Below are 21059 nucleotides of genomic sequence, written 5' to 3'. Positions count from 1 at the left end.
ACCGAGGATCTAAAAATCGTCGAATTATTGTGCTACATTCAGGCCGATCTCCTGATTGCAGATGCAACTGTGCCAGCCGGAAAGGCAAGATAAACGGAAAATCGTCATGTAGGTTTATAATAGATGGTCGTGAGATACTGCGGTTTCATGGTCAGTAATCGTGATGGATGCTATGATACGAAAATGTAAACCTTCGTGCGATATCGCGTGGTATTACCCACGGCCAAGACACCATTGCGAATTGCACTGGTACTTAAGTGATGCAAGACAACATGAGATGGAACAGGAAGAACGCTAGCGTCATCGCTGAGCCCAGGACCATCAAGACCCAACCGAGTATGCGCAGGGGCTGCCAGATGTGCACTGGTTACATCCGTGCCACTTGCCGTAGTGATAGGGATTGCAGGAGCTTCTAGTTCTGCAGTCCTCTCCTCCTTGTGAAGTTCACGAGCAACAGTGCTCGTCATTCCCAAAAGGGATCGTCCTTGCCGCCGTTTGCTTTCGCGCTCCCTTTCACGTTCACGTTCCCGATCACGTTCCCTGCCCCTGTTACCTGCGGGAGACTGCCCGGGTTTCGCATTCAGTATCAGTTTATCGAGATGCCGTGGCAGTCCAGGAGCAGGTGGAATGTTGGGAGTAGGGACATATTGATAAGGTGTCTGATCGTACTCGGGACCAGCTGTGTACGCTAGGTAGGCTTCTTCCTCCCGAGCAGCTGCTATAAGCCCTGCGGGGATATCATCCGTCCATTTTGCAAGCGTACCCTTTGAATCGCTTGTATCCATAATGGAGCCGTGAGTAGAGCTTGTCGTTGACCAGAAGGAGTGCGCATGAGGGTGTGGAGGGCGCCCCGGTGTAGCAGGGGCAACAGACGACACGTGGGGTGGAGTCAAACCGGAGATAGGAACAGCAACGTAGTTTGCAAGACTACCTTCATCATCAACGGCAGTTGGCAAGTCATCTGCTACCCGCCACTGTTCATCAACGATGAATCGAATATGATGGGTACCAGGCAAGAGCGGTACCCATGCGGACCATGATTTATCGCTCGATGGATCGCTATGACAAGCTATTAACATAAGGGCAAAGGCTACAAAGGAGACGACGTACTCGGGCTCCATAGGCAGACGACCTTTCCAATCATCGTCTCCAGCACGAACCAAGACAACGCTTTTCCCACCCCCATTCCATGTAATCTTCACAGAGACGGGTTCCTTTGGTTCCTCATGTGATTGATCTGGTCGATTCATCAGTTGCCCGTTCTCCCCGTCGGTGTCAACATTTGCCGATTTGGCCATCTCCTCCTCCGCTTTGTGAAGGGCAAGCGGGATGGTTGAATGGACGGTCTCCTGGATGAAGCCAGATGGATCAGGTTGCTCAGATGCCTCAATCTCACTTTCGGCATAGAGTTCTTGCATACGAGGCTGAGCAGACTGACCGCGCACAGGAAAAGAATGAGTGGAATTATATTGCAAAGGCGCGCCTCTGAAGTTCCCTCGTGTGCGAGGGTTATGATGCACCGGGATATGCGTGGATGGAGGGTGATCTAGGAGTAGTTCTGCGGAGTAGTTTCCCGTATCAGTAACTCTGTTTGCGGTTTTCAAATCCGGCCGACGCCCACGAGGGGAAGTGCCTGTATTTGAAGCATTATTCATCGTTCCATTGTTAAAAGCAGGATTCGGAATCGGGATTGGGGAAGTTGTTCTCAGTGGTCGACGGTAAGGTGATAAGGGGGAAGAATTCCCAGAGTTGTGATATGATGCTGCTGGTGTCAGCGAGAGAGAGGCAAGATCAGGAAGTTCGAGCGATTTTTTCTTTGTCCGTAACGAGCGATGGGGTTGATGGGGATTGGGTGATGGTGAATGTGATGGAGCTTGTCGGCGCGCAGATGAGTCAATTCTTCTGCTCGGGACAGGTGAGCGTGAACTTTGATTGGTGTTTGATGCAGTATTTCCCATCTCACGATGATGCCTGTCCTTGTTCGTCGTTGAAGACGTCGTTTTCGTCCTCGTTGCAATTATTGAGCTCGATGGTGTCAAGAAGAGGTTGTACAATATTTATTATCGAAGGGATAAGTCCCGATAACAATAATATCTAATATAAATAACTTTGAATGTCATCATTGCACTCTAAGTAAAACCATCACGTCCACCATAACCAAATATTCTTACCAAAGACTGCAAATATGAGTGGAAATGGATCTCCTACCCTGCCACTCACTCCAGCAACAAATTTTGTCGTCGAATCGAGCTCTGGCTTGATTATCCCGGAAACTAGAGATGGATTCTATGGTTATACCGATGAAAAGAGCCTCCAACAAGTGAGAACGTGTTTTCGGACAGACGTGCATCGGACTCTTATAATACTGAATAATCAGATGGAGGAACAAAAATGGGCTCTACGTCGCACTTCCGACGTCGCGCATCCTCAGGCAGATGGTACACTATCCAACAGTTTCAAGTTGTCTTCCATTCGTGAAGCCCTTCAAATTCAAACGACTGAAGAGTTGCACCCGTCACCTTTCTCTGACGATGAAGATAAAGAACAGGTTTCGGATGCTCAGCACCACAGTTCGTCTTTATTTGACGTGTCTAATCTGGCCCCTCAGGGTTATATGTCTCTACAGTGGACGCCATGATGACCCCAGAGCTTGCACGTATCGTCCAGTCTTTTCAGAAATGCCTTGAGCTTCGCGACAAATATATCACGAAATCTTTACAGAGGCTGGGGGATAACCCCAGAGACCATGACGGCGTCTTTCATGGCGTGGCTGAGGGCCTGGCGGATGTTTCTGGGGTCAAACCCGATGTTAACCAATCTTTAGCTGCATCCGCGAATAGCCCTCACGAGCCCTGGGTCATATATCCGCCGCCACCACCACCTCACTGGCACTTTACTGCAAAAGAAACAGTCATTAGCGCAGATGGTCGCCTCACACCGGACAACGAATTCGATTTCTCTCAATGCCACATACCCACCAATCATGAGTGGGTGTTTGAAATAGATGACAAAGGCGTGTATCAAGTATACACGAATGCTGATGGTAATTCTGCTCCCTTTCTGCCAGAGGAGCTCGATTCAATCCTGTTCCCAGCAGGAACCAAGAAACCACTCTTCGATATACCCACTATCAGGGAATACTTCGTTGATCTAGACTATGTCCTGGGTGTTATCTCCGATGGTCCGGCGAAAAGCATGGCATACCGTAGGCTCAAGTATCTTACGAGCAAATTCGAGATGTACAGTCTCTTAAACGAATCTCAAGAATTAGCTGACATGAAGGTGCGTGGAGACCACCGAAATCCATCCCAAACATTTATGAAGTATTCGTCTGCAGAGTGTGCCGCACAGGTGCTTCCTCCCTTGTACATACAAGGTGATGGGCTGATTTAAGTGATTCAAGGGACTTCTACAATGTGCGAAAGGTGGACACGCACGTCCATCTAGCAAGTTGCATGAACCAGAAGCACCTCTTGCGGTTCATCAAATCCAAGATGAAACGCAGCCCTCATGTTTGTATGAATTTACCTGTGTTATATCAACTGCTCAGACGTTTCGCCACTTTAGGACGTTGTTATTTTTCGTGATGGGACAGACTTGACGCTGGAACAAGTGTTTCAGTCGCTTAAGCTGAGCGCATACGATCTGTCCATCAATACGCTCGATATGCATGCCCACCAAGATTCCTTCCACCGATTCGATAAATTCAACCTGAAGTACAATCCGATCGGCGAGTCCAGGCTGAGAGAAATTTTCCTGAAAATAGATAATAAAATAGATGGTAGATACTTCGCTGAGATCACCAGAGGTGTGCTTTATTGTGCTCTTTCCGCATCAATCTGACATGTCACAGAGGTCATGAATGACGTGGAGCAGAGTAAATACCAGGTGCGAATGCCTTATCTGTGACCCTCGGAATATTTACCATATCCTTAGAACTGCGAATGGCGTGTCAGTATTTACGGTAGATCCGTGGATGAGTGGGACAAGCTTGCGAAATGGATCATAAAAAATGAACTCTTCTCACACAACGTTCGCTGGCTCATTCAAGTTCCTCGACTGTATCAAGTGTACAAGGAGACCGGTGCAATCAACACATTTGAGGAAATTGTCATCAGTCAGTTTTTCTTGTTCCATGATTTCATCCATCTCAACAATGTACTGTGATTATAGATGTCTTCCGCCCACTCTTTGAGGTCACGAAGGATCCTCAGTCGCACCCTGAGCTTCATGTATTTTTGCAACGTGTCGTCGGCTTCGACAGCGTGGATGACGAATCTAAGGCGGAACGTCGATTCCACCGCAAATTCCCCTTTCCTCGACTCTGGGACTCCCAGCAGAATCCTCCGTTTTCTTATTGGTGAGTAAGCACTTATTTGCTATTTGTTATTCGTCAATTGAATATCGGATAACCACGGCCACAGGATGTACTACATGTATGCCAATATGGCTAGCTTGAACCACTGGCGTAAGGCACGAGGGTTCAGTGAGTTTCTTTTCTGTCGTTGCCTTTTAAATTTTCACCAATGAAATTGACTGCCACGCAGACACGTTCGTATTCCGGCCTCACGCTGGTGAAGCAGGAGACACGGATCACCTGACCTCGGCCTTTCTTACATCTCACTCGATTTCACATGGAATTTTGCTTCGCAAAGTTCCCGCGTTGCAGTACTTGTTCTACCTGAAACAAATTGGGCTAGCTATGAGTCCCTTGAGTAATAATGCGCTGTTCCTGACCTATGAGCGCAATCCGCTTCCTGACTTTTTCAAAGTCGGGTTGAATGTGAGTTTAAGCACCGATGACCCATTGCAATTCCACTTTACGAAGGTGAGCCCCCGACTCTGATACACCGTTGTTGTTCGCTTACTCGGACATCGTGGTAACAGGAACCGCTACTGGAAGAGTACAGTGTCGCAGCCCATGTAATATTTTTACCGATTACCAATCCAACATTTACCGGTGGCTTACCTACATGACAGATCTACAAGCTTCCTCAGAGTTCACTAGCAGAGCTCGCTCGCAACTCTGTGATCCAAAGTGGCTTTGAGATGGAGATCAAAAGGCACTGGCTCGGTCAAGAGTGGTATTTACCAGGCGCTGCAGGCAATGATATTCATAAGGTAAGCGAGCTATTTCCATATACTCGAGTTATTTATGTATTCACCGACGACAGACAAACGTGCCAAATCTTCGACTAGCATATCGGCACCGCACGCTACTTGAGGAACTTGCGATGATCAGGAAACAGCACTGCGCATAGTCGAAAGCCCGATCTGGCATCGTTCGGTGATAGTGGCATTGGAAGTACCCCATTTTCTCTTAGACAAGTGTAGCTATAGCTTCTCAAAGTTCCAGATATAGATTGTGCTTTCACATGACATAGTTCTGCCTTGCCTGATCTGGGGCTGATCATCTGACGAAGAGACTGTAAGTTCCAAGGCCAAGGAAAGGTTGATACAAGCGCCTCCCAGTGAGCCGGATTTGTGTGTGTGCGTGAGTCGGGTTGTGAAGTAAGAGTGTTATATGGAGCAGAAAGGCGCACAATTGAATCGGTCCTGCACGAGGACTACACGAGGCTTGGAACATGAAAGACTATCGACTGAGTGGAGCAATTTGAAACATCCCGGACTTTGAAGCGTGGGATTCCGCTGTTCTCTGTGCCGGCCCGAGCCTAGCGCCCATATCATTTATTGACTAGTGCTACTTTACGTATTTACCAGAACCTACCATTATATCTGACTTCGAGCCACAGTGGGCAGCTGTGGATCGCAAGCAAATCGATATGACGGTGTCAGAGGTTCCTTCTTCTGATACACTATGCCGTTTCAACTAGGACCATCCGATCAGAAAAACCCCGAACACCAGATTGGTACACCTGTGCCCCCTCCCCCGGAGGCTACAAAAATCAAACCGTCTCGTTTCGGTCTAGAATTTACGTTCCCTTCCGAGCTGATAACACCCCGTCGTAAATTTTGGTAGAGTATTCCTACAACTGTGAGCGACCACATCACCCCCAGCCCCACAGAACGCATATTCCCACTCTCTCGTTCGTGACCGCTCGATATCATGTCAAACCCTGGCGGAAGCCAGGTATCGAGGAAGCCGAAAATTCTGATTGCATGCTTTGACGGTACCGCAGGGCTTTACAATGCGGCGGTGAGGCTCCAAAAATCATACACAATCGCGAATACAGAGACTAATGGCACACCCTTAGAACACGAATGTCGTCAAGTTCGTCTCATTGTTAAAGAAAGATACGGATAGCCAACTCTGCTATTACCAGGTGCGTACACGGATAAACTCCAGCGACTGCACTATGTGATCGCGAGTCGCAGCAAGGGAACTCAAATCCACTCTTATTATCCAGGCTGGTGTTGGGACGTATTTTTCTCCTGGAGTGGTATCCCCCATGTTCACTTGGCTTGCGAAGATCTTGGATGAAGCATTTGCATGGTGAGTACGGCAGGCTGAAATAAAGTTCGACGTTGCTTGAGTATATGCAGGTATCTGGACGCCCATGTCATGGAAGGTTACAGATTCTTGATGGATAACTACCTGCCTGGTGATAAGATTTGTCTTTTCGGTGAGACATTCGCCTTGGGAGTACGACAGATTTCACTGAACTCAAGACAGGTTTTTCTCGAGGAGCATATACCGCACGTGCGTTGGCGGGAATGTTGTACAAGGTCAGTTATTGTTGATCATAGATGTGAGCTGCTTTCCTTAATAAGACTTCGTCACAGGTTGGACTGCTTCCAAAATCCGACCTCCAACAAATTAGCTTTGCCTACGATGCATATAAAACGACTGGCGTACAAGCAGATGCGCTTGCTGCAGGATTTAAGCAGACATTTTCGCGTGACGTCAAGGTGGAGTTCGTAGGAGTCTGGTAAGTTGTTCCTAGTATGTCCAGCCACCCACAACCAACTTTTGTTTTTGTTTTCAGGGAGACCGTACAAAGCACTGGAGTGCTCTGGAGTCAGACACTCCCATTCGCAGACTCTAATTCCTTGATCAAGACATTTCGACAAGCTTTGGCTCTCGACGAGGTCAATTAAGCCCATTACCCGCTTAACTTGGTACTGACTATCTTCAATAGCACCGCGTTAAATTCCTGCCAGAACTTTACCGTCGTCCCCACACAGATGCACCTGATCCGGACTTTGTCGAAATGTCAAGATTATCTGAAATTGTTACAGCTTTGGAAGACAATGTTTCCGATGAAATTGGTTCGTTGCAGAATAAACTCCCTCGAGGTATGAAACGTGCGAAGAAGTTCGCGGGGAAGAAGATGTTTCAAGGACTGAAGCGTGGTTTCACCAAGACGATCTTGCGCCAGCAGAGCACAATCGAGATTGTTATTGACAAGCCTGGGGAAACCACTGTCGTCAAGGACCAGACAAGTGTGGAAGTGCTTGACATTCCTGACACAGAGCCGACACTGCCAACAGATGTCATGGAAGTCTGGTTCTCGGGATGCCATAGTGGTGAGCGTCCACAAGTTTTGTTCTTGCAAATTCTCTTTGAACACAACATGAGCAGACATAGGTGGCGGAAGTGTTGAGAACTCTGTCAAAGTCTCGTTGGGGCAAATCACTCTTCGCTGGATGGTTGAGCAGGTCATCCTGTCTAACTGTGGCATCGTTTTTGATGAGGAAGCTCTTGAGCGCGTTAGCATGCCATTATCAAGCTTTCCTACTTCACCAACGCCTCCTGCTACAGAGGAACCGACCGGCAAGTCACAACTGATGATGGACAACCCTCGTCTCAGTGCCGTGTCTATCGATGTTGTGTCCTCTTTCGTAGAAACCGTACCCTCACCCGCCCCTTCTAGCTCTCCCACCGGTCCCCCCACTACACCCTCACCTTCAAATCCTGAAACTTGCGATGCTCTAGCTCCTTTGTTCGACCAGTTGCAGCTTCAGAAGGCTTGGTGGCTTCTTGAAATCTTGCCCCTTCCATGTGCATGGCAAGATGCGCATGGCAAATGGCACAAGAGATGGAGGTGAGCTACTTGTCGCTGCGAGGAACTTATTTAATTCTAGGGGACAGGTTCCATCTGGGTAAAGGTCGCGTTATTCCCTACCGGCATCCCAAATTTCATTCATCCGTTGAGGAGCGTATGGACTACATACCCCTGAAATACAAGCCACGAGCGATATACCTCCACGATCAAGTGGCTTATGTATGATGACGACGACGACCGGACCTTCATCCACCCGTATTGATGCACATCTACGATAGAAACCTTTCAAACCCGTAACACGAATACCCGGAGGGATATTATTAGCGTTACGCTGTTTGAGTGAGTTTATGCCCTGTAATATTCTGAGACTTCCATCGGACCTGTCTATAACTCGCTTTGTGATTGTAATAATAATGTGACCACACGTTTAAGCCGGTACCAGTTTTTGTGTTTCGACCGTGCATTCTGTGAGTCTCGGAAAATGCTGCAATTGCCTCTACTTGTGCCGGCCTTCGATCGTGGAATTATCGCACGTTTGAATCAATTGGACACCCCGTTGTCCGGCCCTGACGCATGCGGCCTTCAGGGTCATATGCACCGGACGCCACCACAAATTTGAGAGTTTCAATCCAGAAGCCCTCAGGAGTCCTCCCTGGCAGTGCAAGTATGAAGAGGAAATAGGTGTATCGTAATATTTGACATGCGGAGAGAGCCTCATGGTACATGCCGTACACTGCCTCCAATTGAATCGACATGCTGCACTCCACAGTGAAACTGCTGAAATGTAAACCTTATTTCAAGAAGGTCCATCATATATAGCGGTGCCACAACCGGGTCCCACCCGAAACTAGAAGTCATCTTTTGTGTTAAATCATCGCACCCCGTCTCAGCGGACATGATTGGGCCGTCAAAAGAGCTTCCATTCTTCTCAGGGGGTGGTTCTGGCGCAAATGCTGTTTTCAGGTTTATTATAAGCAGCAGCTACTTATATCAGATGCTAACAGGCAAACAGTAAGCGCTGGCACCGGCGAACAACAGACCCGTGATTTAACTATAGGTGGTTTTTGACGGTAAGGGTTAGTCACCAACCTGTAGAACCAGCTTACGATGTGGAATGACCTAGATGAATCTCTTAACGATCAGCCTCCTAGCATTAACAGCCGTCAGTTCTCTGAGCGCACGAGCCACTCCCGGCTCACTGACGAGCGACACTGTCTGGTGCAGTGGTGCTTGGTCAGGATGTGGCAAGCAATGTTCAGGGGACTTCGAAACCCGCCGATCGTGCACTGAAAATGGGAACCAGACAGTGGAATATTGGTGCTGTTATGAATGAATGACAGTCATCACTGGCATAGGAAGCACGGGTATTACATAGCGGTGTGGGAAAAGCATCGCACAGCGCAGATGAGGGGTCTTCGCAGTCTGGAAATGTGAGCGATGAAACATCGCCTCAGAGCACGTACTTGGCGCAAAATAGATGACGCATGCTTCCAATCATCAAGTTGTCTGAAGGAATATTATTCCATGGTTTTCTATAATACAGACCGCGCGCGAGGATGAATGTGCAATCAGAGCAATGGCAGCAGGGATGAATTAATATGACGTGGGAGGGCGGATAAGGGGGTATATGAGATATACAAGGGGAATCACACAATGGACTCAGAATGTGTTCGCCCAAACCTCGAGATCGAACCTTGATGCTCTGGCACTGTCTATCCAAGAATGTTTCTGAGGTGACACAGTCAGAAGGACACGACGGATGCAACAAATAAGAAGGGAGTACCAAAAGATCCTTTGGCGTGTTTCCGCGCATCAGGGTCCTTGAGCAGACAGCTATCGACGAAATCTTCTGCTTCCTGAGGGAAACGCCCTTCTGGTGTCAGTCGTGGGGCAGGTTCATTAACGATATGCTGGAGCAGTTCCAATATGCTCATCATCATTCCACCTCCCTGTAGGCTGACACCCTTGCTCTTCCGCTTGTCCTTTTTTGACGTCTTGTCTTTCTCTTTCTTCGGTGGAAGTCCGATGCAACCAGGCGACAAGGTACCTTCAAAGTCGGAAAGGTCGGAGTCATCCGGATCTGAATCGGCAAAGGGGAACCGTCCTAGGGCAAGTTCTATGAGAGAAATGCCCAAAGACCACACATCAGACTTGACGGTGTACTGTGCACCTTGTATCCGCTCGGGCTGTTTGGGATAGCCTTATAGATTTGGTAAGGAAGACGCAAGAAATACAGACGCACACTCATATAGGTTGAGGTTCCTACGAAGGTATCGGCGATGGAATTTATGAGTTCACCGGAAACACCAAAGTCGCATATCTTGATTTGACCTTGCGAGTTGCACAAGATATTCGACGGTTTGATATCTAATGCAACCGTCAACCTCGATGAAAAAAACCAAGGCTGTCCGTGTTTAAGCTCACCACGATGAATAATTCGGTGTACGTCATATAGATAGGTTAAGCCTTCGAGCACGGCCAGCGCAACTTTGGAGACGACCTCAATATCGATAGCACCGATTTTCTTGTAAATTCCATCAAGAGAACCCTTGTCCATGAACTCCATGCAAATGCAGATATTTGGATCAGAAAGAAATGCGCCATAGAATGAGATGATGTATGGCGAATGGCAATCATGCATAATGTGAAGTTCGCGGAGAATCTGCTTCCGCACGGAAGGCTTCGCATCAATGAGAACAATCTAGAAGTAACAGTTAAAAAGACATATAGATCTGACACATAGATATACTTGCCTTCTTGGCCATGATAGTGTTGGTGGGTGTATGTTCTACCTTTTTGACGCTCCCGCCGTTGCCTTGGCCAAGCTCCTGAAGGTCTTTTAGATCCTCATTACGAAGATCGTAACGCGTCTCGGCATTCATATCAAGGTTTGCTAGCGTGTTGGAAAGGTGAGTGTGGTATGTATTTCTCCGCGTATTTGCAGAAGCTGAGGGAATGGTGCAAGTAGGCGCGCCTGCTGCGTTTGCAAGATTTCCATCTGGATCCTGAACGGCGTTAGATACTCCCAATTTCGGGGCGTTGAGTGTCATAGGTGGAGGTCGTTTCTTGCCCTTCGCCGCTGTAGTTGCGGGAGCAACCCTTGTGGGTACTGGCTCTGGTTCCTTTGGTTTCGCGGGCACATCAAGCTGCAAAGCCTTGAAGTTGCGCTTCTTGCGGATTGGTGTAGCCATGTATCAACTCTTGATCGCCAAGGCCAACTTGCAAGGCTGGGCTCAGGCAGTTGCTTCAATGTTCAGAACGTTCAAAACTCTGAGTCGACCACATTAGAATTAGAAGGCTCGAGTGGATTACATAAGCTACATATCAATATTAACGTTGAACGTTGAACAGTGGCCATCGTGACTTAATGCATACCTCAGCTTCGTCGTTCGGTGCGTCCTGGCTGGAAACCATTCAATAACTACAGTACCTTGGTTGAAAGGGCCTTTTCAACGTTATGGTCACACGGTTGGCAGTTTGCGTAGGAGACACGCCAGAGTCTCATCATGATTTACTTTATATCGTGAGTTTCCTCGAACTTTGGCGTGTACTGATATCAATCCATCACATCTTAACCAAGCATGGAACTGCATGCTGTGCAGTCCAGCGAGTCTATGGAACAAGCGTCTTTTGCTACCAGCTTCTCCCTTGACTGATGAGGCAGACGGGCAAGTCGGCACCGAGTCATCGCTTATCTCCAGCACTATTTTTGCAGGTATGTAGCCTACTCAGATGCTGATGATTAAACTTCTACGCTCACAGCCTATAGTTGTATTCTTTATAGAGACCATCATCTGGATACCGCGTAGCATATGTCACAACGTTGCTGAGCACCCATCACAACGACCTAACGTATGCGATACCACCTTACGTGTCTAGGCGTGACTCTCTCTTGTCTAGCATCATCATTCACTGTTCAGGTATATTTTTACGCCCAGTCATGACGACGTGCGATGGAAATCTAGTTTTGGACTGCGTTGTCAACCCCGTTATTGTGTCGTTCGAACTCTGCACGACCCTTGGGCCTTTGTCCGGATCGGTTGGTTGCTCTGTATCCAAACACTTGGTGCACGCTCTATAAGATTTCATGTCGAAGGTGCCTGCTTCGTCTGATCGATCGTCATGCAACTAATTTGGTGGACTTCGACATCAGTTAGATTTGACTCATGGGAGTTAATGCAAATGGGTCGCTCCAACTCTGGTAGTTTCCCGCCCATATGTACACCGTCACACTAACGCAGGCTAATGCCTACCGACACTGCTGATAGCATCCTCTTGCAAGAGTTCCCATAATGTATACAAATACTGTCCGAGAAACTGAAACTGTTTTGGCACGCACAGTCAAGCGGACGACAGTTTTGACTACACGGTTGTACACGGACATGGTAAAGATCCGTACGCGTGTGAGTAACTGGAGACGGAAGGCAATTATTCGTACGTCATATTATGCATCCATGATGTACTCCAAGTACACATAATTCTGGTATAGTAAAGAATCTGGCCTCATTGGGATCATCATCGGCATCTGTGGACCTGATCTCACGTTCGTGATTCAGAGCAAAATGATTGATCCATCAGATGGCGACAGCCAAGCCACTCGCTGTGGGCAACAGCGAACTCGATCGATCATGCAAAGTGCAGAATTGGAGACAAGTTTTATCTAAATGTGACATGATATTTCATGTGAAGATGGGGGCATGTTAAGCGGGTCAAACAGCCACCAAAGTAGAAACGCCAACTATAAAAGAAAATGGTACCCTCTAGTCGGGAAAGAGCTCAGGAGGTCTACTATCTTCATTGTGACAGTTGGGTTAGGCTCATGATGCATGGTTGCGTCTTTGCTTCATGTCAATTACAAACATTGCGCGAACTGTAACTGCGATGCAATGAAGTACATAGGTCTATGTGTGATGAGGTTCAAAACCAGTTCAAAGAGCAATCCCACCTGGCTCTTGCGACTCATATCCCTTGTGATCCAAATCATGCTCCGATTCCTCCTCCACAGTACCCACGCTCGGGCGCGGCGATATCGGCGATGTTGGAAGTTGTACTGTGCCTGAGTTAGATAACGAATCTGTAGATGCTACACTCGTAATGCTCGAGCGAGACATGGAAAACCGTGAAGCGCGGCCGGACCAGAAAGACTGCAGACCTACACCCCAGTTTCCCAACGCTGCCTTTGCTTCTGAGGCGGCTTGGGCAACACTTACGGGCCGCGTAAGTGTACCTAGCACGGAATCTCTCGACGTCTGTCTGCTGATATCAGGACTAGGCTTGCTCCCCTCAGAAACGGGGGACGAAGACAGCCCCGCTTCCAATTTTGAAACCTCCACTGGGGTCTCGTACATGCTGCTCGCAAGATCGGAGCTGAATGAAGCAGAGCTGGTGGTGCGCTGCTGCTGCCACCGCCCACGGACGCCCTCGACTGCTTTGAAAAAATTCGTTGAACTAGCGGTGATGGTGCGTGAAATGGCGTCTCGTGTCGGAGCTAGTTGTTGCTCTAGTTTCAGTTCTTGAAGTCCTTCGGACAATCGTATTCCAATGTCTCCAACGACAGTGGGCTTCTCGTTGCACGGGTGACTGTCGGGGTAAAACTAAGTGTTTGAGAGAATCGTTGGAACAAGTTGTCCAACCGTGGCTCGACAATGTCGAAGAGCATAGGGTCTGTAGACCTTTGCCACACATCATATGCATTGGTTTTGGTGAACTCGGCAATCCAAAGTGGATTGAAGTCGTCGATCGAGTTATCATCCCCTCCTGCACGAATGTTGTGAATGTTGATTATTGTTGTACACGCTCGACACTTACCTGTTCCAGTAATGATCACATTGTTCACTTTCCCTTTTGCAAGGAACTCTCTATATCGAACAGATGCGAGCGCGGCGGAAACGTACTCTTCGAACTGCAGAATATAAGTCAAATCGCATCTGACACATAAGCTAACGCAACCTTGGCTCGCAAGTAATCATCACTGCCTTTGAAGCTGTCAAACATATGAGAACTGGAACCGGGCAATTCCACAATGTGACACACTGCATGGTAGGCTTCATTGGATCTGCATCGTCCCAGGCATCATTGACGTCTCGAACAATCTCATCCATCCATTTTCTGTCGGCAGCTGTCAGACCCATTAGCCGCTCCAACCTAGAATTTCGAAACTCTAGTGTGGCTGTCTCCGTCTGGAAAGCAAAGGTGAGCATCGAGTTGCTTCGATGGCATCTAAAGACCAACATTAATAAACAACTCAACCTCCTTCTGCTGAGTCACGATAGTGTTCGTACTCCCGCATAGCCAGCCTTGTGAATCCTTTAAGAGGTCCAACTGTTGCAAGGGCAAGTACGGTTGGAAGAACGCATCCTGAACCACATGGTCAGCTTTGCACATTGTTGTGCAGCGCAGAGCATACCTTGCCGAAAATATCTAGCGGTAGACCCATATATGCCATCATACTTTTGCGATCTGAAGTTTGTAACGATTGTGGGCATGAAAGTGTGGGTGCACGTGCTGCGAGAGGCGGGGATCCGGAATCCTCCAGCGTTTGTAATAAGCCTGAATATGAATTCGAGGATCAAGAAAGAAAAAGAAAAAAAAACATTACCAGGGATCAATGATATGAGCGAGTACTGGTAAGTACACAATCGTTCCACTGGGTGACCGAAGAACATAATCTAGAATTTATTCAATATGGATCGCGTTTTCAATGTTTACAACAAACCTTCTTCTGACACATGAGGGCTTTCAATAGAATAAGCGTGCGGTGGCGGAAGGTGTGGACAAACTCCCGGCTACCCACGTCAGCTTCTCAGGATGGTCAGTACTAACGCAACTCACATGCTTGTGCCTGCATGAATACAAAGAGATCAGATGTGCCTAAATCGTCTTGACGAGCTCTCCCGACACACCAATATACAATCCGCTTTCGGTTAGCTGTGTGCGAAGGGAGATTTCCAGCGACGCGCCGAAATCTACCAGAATACTGGTATCCGAGAAGTCGCTTATGAAAGCAACGTTAGACTTGGCTCATCAAGGCGACTTTCAAGCTCACCGTTGTTCAAACAGTGCACGTGTAACCACACCCAAGCGATCCCTAACAAGTCATATAGTCAAAGGGTATGTACGTGGCATTGCAGACCAACCGAATGGGGCCAAAGACTGGCTTCGATGCCAGGACCACGACAGCCTTTTGAACAATTGACCGAGTTACATCTACATCTTTAACAAGTAATACAGAGGCTGGTATTTGGCGATTACATCTGTAGACCAAAAGTTAGGGCCCGACACGCATATAACGATTTAGAATAATCCGCACGAGATGCCAAAGATGGTGGTAGGTATTGGAGCATTTGGAACAAGATGAAAGTAAGAATAATCTTCTAAAGACTGTATGAGGGTATTTATGAGAGCAGTTTTGTGCACACGCTTCGTTGTGCTTACCATATGTGCACCGTCTGGAAGGGCCAGGAAGGGAAGTATCTTGAAGATCTCTTCATCTTCGAAAATGTCGCCATGGCAGAACTCGATCTTCGGACCAACCTAAGTCGTATGAGCTTCGAAAGTAACGCAGGTAAGTTTAATCATCATACCAGATGATTGAAGTCTATGAGTGCAATGCCTAGGACTAATGGGCCTTCGGGAGGTTGTAGCAACATAGACTCCGGCCGTGCTTTCTTCGAATACGAAGAAGCTGCAGAAGTGAATGAATCTGTGTCCGTTGCACCTGATGAAAGGGTTGGCGGATAAGTCATAGCATGTGGGGTGTTGAATTTCGGTTCGTCAAACAGAGCTGCAGAAGGAGCCGCAGATGCATTCGAACTAGCACGCCGAGCGTTCTTCTCGCTGAAAGAGTCGCTTACATCGTCCATTTCTGAGTTGAAATCAATATCTAAAGAGTCATCCTGTGATCCACGTCTAGCAAAAAAATCCTGAGGGCGTAGAGCAGCATTGTGGTCGTGTCCTGGCGAATGTGGAGGAGAGGAAAGAGAAATTGAGCGCTGAGAAGCAGTATCGGCATCGGCATCGTCGTCATCGAATTCACTGTGATCATTTACGATAGAACCATCGGTGATATGTTCTTCAAAATCAGTCCTCTCAGTGCTGGACATGATGTCGAATATTGACGACGTGATTGGCGAAGGAAACTCAGAAGCGCCAATCACAGCCATAGCACCCACGTGGTTGCCATGCTCACTCGCATTGATACTACACGAGTCTGAGAACATGAATCTCTGCTGCGCTTACCTGGACCACCTTGAACAAGTCTTTCTCAAGACTGAAGATTTCTCGTTATGGTCAAGTCCAGCGTCATTCTTCTGGTTTTGGCCACCTCTGCGCTGGCACTCCCCACCCGTTTCATGGATACCCTACAATACATATTTGGGACTACATTAGAACTTCCTAAAGCTGAGATTGGTTGGACCGATCCACGTCATAATGGTGGACGGTTTCTAGACGTAAGTACTTCGTGAACTTATACGATCCCAGTCATGTTCAAGTTTACTTGCAGTTCACGACTCCCAGATACGGGGAACCGCTAAATGTCATCATATCTAACCAGTCAGATCCCTTCATTTTGACGGATGCTGGCTTCCGTCTGTATTACAAGTGGGCCACCTGTTGCTTCATGCTCGAGCCCCATTGATGTGCCTTGCAAGGTCCATCGGGTTTTCTGAGGAGTGTTTAGGACTTCATTATGGTCATGTCCACAAGGCAGACCTCGGTGACGGCGATAGCAAGAAATCCGAGCATATTCTAGCAAGGCAATACTACTTCCCTAAGTGGGGAACATGCTGGGAAAGTATAGCAGGTTCGTCTTCCTCCACGTTTCGTGAAATCTTTCGTGATTCGGTATCTAGGAGGAAACCACTTCCGCGCTTGGAAGCAGAATGGCTCAGAAATTGATACGGGAGCATGGTTTTTGGCGTAAGCACCAAACTCCTCGTTTCTAGTTACCACTACTGATACTCCATTCCCAGTGTCTCCAAGGAAATGGTGAGTAGAACGCGAGTAGAACTTAGGAACCATATTTATTTCTGGCAGGACTCCACTAAAAACCATATGATAATCCCGGACGGGTATAACATCGGTCGCGATTTCCTCGTCGAAGCCGCTGCATCTGTCAGCCATTGGAATGGCAGGTGGTGGCAGGCTGATGTGGAGTGGCGGAGCGGCCTCCTCGAACCAGGATACAAAGGTCAGCAGCTTTCTTTCCTTTTCACTACGTGGTCATTCTTGACTTGCCATTCAGGAATCAATCATGCCATTGCACAAGATGGACGCATTGCGATCCTGACTGTCAATCGACTATAATTGTGGCCTTATAGTCAGTGGGTGTATTGTCACCGTTTTGGAGGCTGGTGTTGTGTTATATACCATAGGACGCTACCCTGTTATTTACATTATACGTTTTCCTTGTATGCTTATAGTTTCTGTCACTAGTGTATATCCTTATTGTCAGATTGGGGACAGACCGAAATCCATCTATTTAATTACAATTACAACAGCTGGTATACAATCGTGCCGAGAAATGAGAACAAATGTGGGTAACAAAGGACAAGGAATGCATGATTGAATAACTTCTGACGATGCAAATAAATACCGACCACGCCAACAGCATACCACCTCCGTTAACCAGAGCACATGAGGCAGGCTTCTTTGTTCTCCAGCGAGCACAGCATTTTTGCCTCTTCGAGCTCACGCTCCCTTTGACGCTCAAGGGCTGCGGCATACTCGGGGTCAACATCAGGAGCTTCACTGGGGCTCGACGAACTCGGCGCAACACCTGTTGTCATTCGAATTAGATGGTGGAGGAACTCGGCGAAGAGGGGATGGAGAGGCGGAAGGGGTAGGAATGCCAGTGGCAGCCTTGCCGGATTCGCCCTGTTGCACCTTGGCTGCTTTGAGCACGCTCTGGTCGATAGTGAACTGAACGGCTTGCGCCGCCGGACGAGTACGCAAATAGTACATGCCAGTCTTGAGGCCCTTCTTCCAGCCATAGAAGTGCATACTAGTCAGTTGGCCTACAGTAGGCGACTGCAAGTGAATGTTCAAACTCTGACTCTGACAAATGAATGCTCCACGGTCGGCAGCGAGGTCGATAACCTTCTTCTGTGAGATCTCCCAAACGGTTTTGTAAATGGCTTTAATATCATTTGGTATGCTGGGGATGTTGGCGACGGAGCCATTATGAGCAATGATCATGTTTTTCATGTCAGTCATTCCAGAGCCCACGATCGACAAGGTCCCTGAGCAACCAGGGACATACAACCTGGAATTCACCAGCAAGAACACGACGAGTGTAGATATTACTAATCGAACGCGTCAGCTTGCACAGACGTGACAAGGAAGTCAAACGTACCTGGTGTAGGGCTCAAAACATTCATTGAAACCGAGAATTTGACTAGTTGATGCAGTTGGCATGGGTGCAACCAACAATGAATTCCGCAATCCAGTTTGTGCGATCTTTTCCTTGAGACTGGTCCAATCCCAAAGGTCAGAGGGAGTGACACCCCAGAGATCATACTGCAGTTGACCGAGATCGGCGGGACTACCCCTGAAAGTCTCGTATGGCCCATCCCTTTCAGCTTCCTCACAGCTGGCCTCGAGTCCAGCGTGATAGATGGTCTCAAAGATCTGAAGATTGAGTTGCCTTGCCTCCGGTGAGTCAAATGGTAGACGGAGAATCATGAAAGCATCTGCGAGACCCTGGACACCAAGACCAATGGGACGGTGGCGCATGTTGGAAGTGCGAGCCTCCGGAACGGGGTAGTAATTTACATCGATGATGCGGTTAAGATTGCGGGTGACGACCTTCGCGACATCATGAAGCTTTTGGAAATCGTACTTGCCGTTCGAGATGAAAGTAGGGAGAGCGAGAGAGGCAAGGTTACAGACGGCGGTTTCCTCCGGCGACGAGTACTCTATGATTTCAGTACACAAGTTGGACGACTTGATGGTGCCCAAGTTCTTTTGGTTCGATTTGCCTACGGATGATTGTGAGCAAAGAAAGTGCCGCGAAGTCATTTGACGTACGATTAGCGGAATCTTTGTAGACCATGAAAGGACCACCAGTCTCAATCTGAGCTTCAAGGATAGCATACCACAGCTTTTGAGCTGGAATGACCTTATGTGCGCGTCCCTCTATCTCGTACTTCTCATATAGAGCCTCAAATTCCTCGCCATGAACCTCGTGAAGACCAGGCGCTTCGTTTGGGCAGAACTAGCGACCAATTTTCATTGGATTCGACGCGTTTCATGCTGATAAGGGAGTGTTAGGGTGGCTAGGGGATTACGGTCGAACACATACAACAGGTCACAAATCCACAGTGCGTAGAACAAGTCACGGGCGCGCGACTCCTCTTTACCATGGTTCTTCCTCAGGTCGAGGAAATCGAAGATGTCAGGGTGCCATGGTTCAAGGTAAATCGCGAAAGCTCCCGGCCGCTTGTTGCCACCTTGATCGACATAGCGTGCTGTGGCATCATATGCGCGAAGCATAGGAACAATGCCATTCGAGTAGCCGTTTGTTCCAGCAATGTACGAGCTATAAGGCAAAATGTTACTGCTTGAGCAAAATGCCATGAATTAATTTAACGCACCCAGTAGCACGAATACAATGAATACTCAAGCCGATTCCACCTGCGGTCTTGCTGATCATGGCACAAGTCTTGAGGGTATCATAGATACCCTCTATGGAGTCATCTTTCATGCACACCAAGAAGCATGAGCTAAGTTGGGGATGAGGAGTGCCAGCATTAAACAGAGTTGGTGACGCGTGTGTGAAGAATCGTTCAGACATAAGATTGTACGTCTCGATCACGCTTTCAATATCGTTTTTGTGAATGCCCACAGCAACACGCATGATCATATGTTGGGGACGTTCGGCAACACGACCATTGATCCTCAGAAGGTATGACCGCTCGAGAGTCTTGAAGCCGAAGCTGAAAAAGGATCAGTACAATATCATCGTACATCTTGACGATCGTGCTCACTAGTTGTAACTGAAGTCACGGTCATAGATGATTGCAGAATCAAGACGAGCAGCATTCTTTCGTACAACCTCATATACATCATCAGCGATCAAACTAGCAGATTTTCCATTCTTAGGATTAACTTGACGATGAAAAGTCAAATACAAAACGCACACCAAAGATGTGGAAACATACTGTATTCGTAGAGGTCTTTCACCACAGTGGAGAAGTTCTTCTTGGTTTCTTTATGGAGATTTGATATTGCGATACGCGCAGCGAGGACAGCGTAGTCAGGGTGCTTCGTAGTAAGATAGGCTGCCGTCTCGGCGGCAAGGTTCTATCTCAGGTCAATGAGTGAACAGGGCAAAATATCATAGACACCTACATCGAGCTCAACGGTTGTGACGCCTTGGTATACACCTGTGATGACTTTTTTGGCAACCCTGCGGAGCAATTAGTTACATGAAATTGACAAAGCTGTCGACTAACTCGATCGGCTCGACATAGTTAAGGTCAAGGCCATAACAAAGCTTGTTTATCCTTGCTGTGATCTACCCAAGCAGTGAGCGACGCACTATACAGCTTAGTGGGAACATACCTTGTCAAATTTAACGTCCTCTTTGCGACTACACGTGAATAACGCGTTAGATGGTGTTGAAACAAATGTTCTCGGTGTGCGTTTGCTTACCCATCTGTGCAGAGGAACACACAATCAGCTACTGTACACCAAACTCAGGAACAACTGACCTCTTTTGAACACGAAAGCCATGGTATGTTGTTCCTCAATGATTACAATCAAGCAGGAGGAAAATAGCACAAGAAAACTGAGTCTGGTAGTGGGCGAGATGAAGGAGAGGAAAGACGCGTCGCGAAGAATTTAAGTGGCGTGTGCATTACTCAGCCAAACAACCCAGATAGGATTGATAATCAGAATCCGTCACGCGTTCAGCAAACAAGAATTGAACGAATGTAAATTCAATGTAAGTGTGAGCTCTTCTCCCACTGTGCCATTCAAAACGTTCAGGCTGGTATGTACGTGTGTGCATATATCAAAGTGTGAAACAAGACTGAAGACAAAGAGTTTCTGGCACGTTTACTTAAAATGTCACGAGTTAGACACGCTAAT

General features: G+C 47.7%; 8 protein-coding genes across 8 annotated transcripts; 4 read left to right on the top strand and 4 right to left on the bottom strand.

Moving 5' to 3' along the window:
- Positions 1–83: 83 nt before the first annotated feature.
- F5891DRAFT_466119 (carbohydrate-binding module family 48 protein) lies at positions 84–2045 on the bottom strand. The gene is made up of 2 exons (XM_041371920.1): positions 1111–2045; positions 84–1059 (listed from the first exon to the last, which is right to left on the bottom strand). Exons 1-2 carry the CDS (start codon positions 1956–1958, stop codon positions 171–173), a joined length of 1737 nt encoding a protein of 578 aa, XP_041231975.1. The 5' UTR covers positions 1959–2045; the 3' UTR covers positions 84–170.
- A 72-nt stretch (positions 2046–2117) lies between these two features.
- On the top strand, positions 2118–5628 carry F5891DRAFT_1002164 (AMP deaminase). Its single transcript, XM_041360229.1, has 15 exons — positions 2118–2320; positions 2378–2570; positions 2627–3043; positions 3095–3282; positions 3338–3351; positions 3404–3512; positions 3568–3808; positions 3854–3888; positions 3937–4117; positions 4174–4360; positions 4425–4486; positions 4548–4828; positions 4888–4923; positions 4981–5121; positions 5175–5628. The coding sequence occupies exons 1-15, from the start codon at positions 2186–2188 to the stop codon at positions 5259–5261; spliced, it is 2307 nt and encodes a 768-aa protein (XP_041231974.1). The 5' UTR covers positions 2118–2185; the 3' UTR covers positions 5262–5628.
- Positions 5629–5723: 95 nt separating this feature from the next.
- F5891DRAFT_1002156 (uncharacterized protein) lies at positions 5724–8639 on the top strand. Its single transcript, XM_041360228.1, has 10 exons — positions 5724–6157; positions 6216–6284; positions 6369–6454; positions 6505–6584; positions 6635–6687; positions 6745–6890; positions 6948–7050; positions 7101–7488; positions 7544–8006; positions 8054–8639. Exons 1-10 carry the CDS (start codon positions 6068–6070, stop codon positions 8190–8192), a joined length of 1617 nt encoding a protein of 538 aa, XP_041231973.1. The 5' UTR covers positions 5724–6067; the 3' UTR covers positions 8193–8639.
- A 1070-nt stretch (positions 8640–9709) lies between these two features.
- Positions 9710–11158, bottom strand: F5891DRAFT_1125357 (kinase-like domain-containing protein; the record flags this gene model as incomplete). Its single annotated transcript, XM_041363957.1, has 4 exons — positions 9710–10153; positions 10210–10334; positions 10392–10668; positions 10721–11158. 4 exons carry the CDS (start codon positions 11156–11158, stop codon positions 9710–9712), a joined length of 1284 nt encoding a protein of 427 aa, XP_041231972.1.
- A 1101-nt stretch (positions 11159–12259) lies between these two features.
- Positions 12260–12631, top strand: F5891DRAFT_975214 (uncharacterized protein; the record flags this gene model as incomplete). The annotated part of the gene is made up of 2 exons (XM_041376492.1): positions 12260–12401; positions 12462–12631. 2 exons carry the CDS (start codon positions 12260–12262, stop codon positions 12629–12631), a joined length of 312 nt encoding a protein of 103 aa, XP_041231971.1.
- A 115-nt stretch (positions 12632–12746) lies between these two features.
- Positions 12747–16203, bottom strand: F5891DRAFT_1002148 (transport protein Avl9-domain-containing protein). Its single transcript, XM_041360227.1, has 16 exons — positions 15551–16203; positions 15402–15500; positions 15277–15347; positions 15104–15220; positions 15013–15054; positions 14870–14961; positions 14799–14808; positions 14683–14752; positions 14566–14635; positions 14374–14516; positions 14199–14324; positions 14001–14146; positions 13917–13950; positions 13776–13869; positions 13601–13724; positions 12747–13547 (listed from the first exon to the last, which is right to left on the bottom strand). Exons 1-16 carry the CDS (start codon positions 16184–16186, stop codon positions 12896–12898), a joined length of 2526 nt encoding a protein of 841 aa, XP_041231970.1. The 5' UTR covers positions 16187–16203; the 3' UTR covers positions 12747–12895.
- On the top strand, positions 16204–17465 carry F5891DRAFT_1002138 (uncharacterized protein). The gene is made up of 7 exons (XM_041360226.1): positions 16204–16417; positions 16471–16568; positions 16619–16770; positions 16820–16886; positions 16940–16955; positions 17004–17157; positions 17212–17465. Exons 1-7 carry the CDS (start codon positions 16253–16255, stop codon positions 17271–17273), a joined length of 714 nt encoding a protein of 237 aa, XP_041231969.1. The 5' UTR covers positions 16204–16252; the 3' UTR covers positions 17274–17465.
- F5891DRAFT_1002136 (ribonucleotide reductase) lies at positions 17466–20799 on the bottom strand. The gene is made up of 14 exons (XM_041360225.1): positions 20659–20799; positions 20532–20559; positions 20423–20484; positions 20319–20376; positions 20129–20270; positions 19955–20075; positions 19562–19903; positions 19270–19506; positions 19184–19220; positions 18996–19149; positions 18322–18946; positions 18195–18271; positions 17746–18103; positions 17466–17723 (listed from the first exon to the last, which is right to left on the bottom strand). The coding sequence occupies exons 1-14, from the start codon at positions 20700–20702 to the stop codon at positions 17591–17593; spliced, it is 2418 nt and encodes an 805-aa protein (XP_041231968.1). The 5' UTR covers positions 20703–20799; the 3' UTR covers positions 17466–17590.
- Positions 20800–21059: the final 260 nt, after the last annotated feature.

This window comes from Suillus fuscotomentosus (genome assembly GCF_016647785.1).
Source record: "Suillus fuscotomentosus strain FC203 chromosome Unknown F5891scaffold_4, whole genome shotgun sequence".
In the NCBI taxonomy this organism is placed as follows: Eukaryota; Fungi; Basidiomycota; class Agaricomycetes; order Boletales; family Suillaceae; genus Suillus; species Suillus fuscotomentosus.
The sequence above is the reverse complement of the archived record's forward strand: the minus strand, read 5'-3'. Positions and strand labels throughout refer to the sequence as shown.

Coding starts and splice junctions, on each gene's coding strand:
- F5891DRAFT_466119 (XM_041371920.1), bottom strand. CDS start 1,958: ATGGGAAATACTGCATCAAACACCAATCAAAGTTCACGCTCACCTGTC. Junction 1,060..1,110: donor CGTCTGCCTATGGAGCCCGA/GTACGTCGTCTC, acceptor AGCTTGTCATAG/CGATCCATCGAGCGATAAAT.
- F5891DRAFT_1002164 (XM_041360229.1), top strand. CDS start 2,186: ATGAGTGGAAATGGATCTCCTACCCTGCCACTCACTCCAGCAACAAAT. Junction 2,571..2,626: donor TTCGGATGCTCAGCACCACA/GTTCGTCTTTAT, acceptor ATGTCTCTACAG/TGGACGCCATGATGACCCCA. Junction 4,118..4,173: donor ATTTGAGGAAATTGTCATCA/GTCAGTTTTTCT, acceptor CTGTGATTATAG/ATGTCTTCCGCCCACTCTTT.
- F5891DRAFT_1002156 (XM_041360228.1), top strand. CDS start 6,068: ATGTCAAACCCTGGCGGAAGCCAGGTATCGAGGAAGCCGAAAATTCTG. Junction 6,455..6,504: donor TTGGATGAAGCATTTGCATG/GTGAGTACGGCA, acceptor GAGTATATGCAG/GTATCTGGACGCCCATGTCA. Junction 6,891..6,947: donor GTGGAGTTCGTAGGAGTCTG/GTAAGTTGTTCC, acceptor TTTTGTTTTCAG/GGAGACCGTACAAAGCACTG.
- F5891DRAFT_1002148 (XM_041360227.1), bottom strand. CDS start 16,186: ATGTTCTCAGACTCGTGTAGTATCAATGCGAGTGAGCATGGCAACCAC. Junction 14,325..14,373: donor CGCTAGATATTTTCGGCAAG/GTATGCTCTGCG, acceptor CATGTGGTTCAG/GATGCGTTCTTCCAACCGTA. Junction 13,951..14,000: donor CCAATGAAGCCTACCATGCA/GTGTGTCACATT, acceptor TATGTTTGACAG/CTTCAAAGGCAGTGATGATT.
- F5891DRAFT_1002138 (XM_041360226.1), top strand. CDS start 16,253: ATGGTCAAGTCCAGCGTCATTCTTCTGGTTTTGGCCACCTCTGCGCTG. Junction 16,418..16,470: donor ATGGTGGACGGTTTCTAGAC/GTAAGTACTTCG, acceptor GTTTACTTGCAG/TTCACGACTCCCAGATACGG. Junction 16,569..16,618: donor GGCTTCCGTCTGTATTACAA/GTGGGCCACCTG, acceptor GTGCCTTGCAAG/GTCCATCGGGTTTTCTGAGG.
- F5891DRAFT_1002136 (XM_041360225.1), bottom strand. CDS start 20,702: ATGGCTTTCGTGTTCAAAAGAGGTCAGTTGTTCCTGAGTTTGGT. Junction 20,271..20,318: donor TCACAACCGTTGAGCTCGAT/GTAGGTGTCTAT, acceptor GACCTGAGATAG/AACCTTGCCGCCGAGACGGC. Junction 20,076..20,128: donor GAAAGACCTCTACGAATACA/GTATGTTTCCAC, acceptor TTCATCGTCAAG/TTAATCCTAAGAATGGAAAA.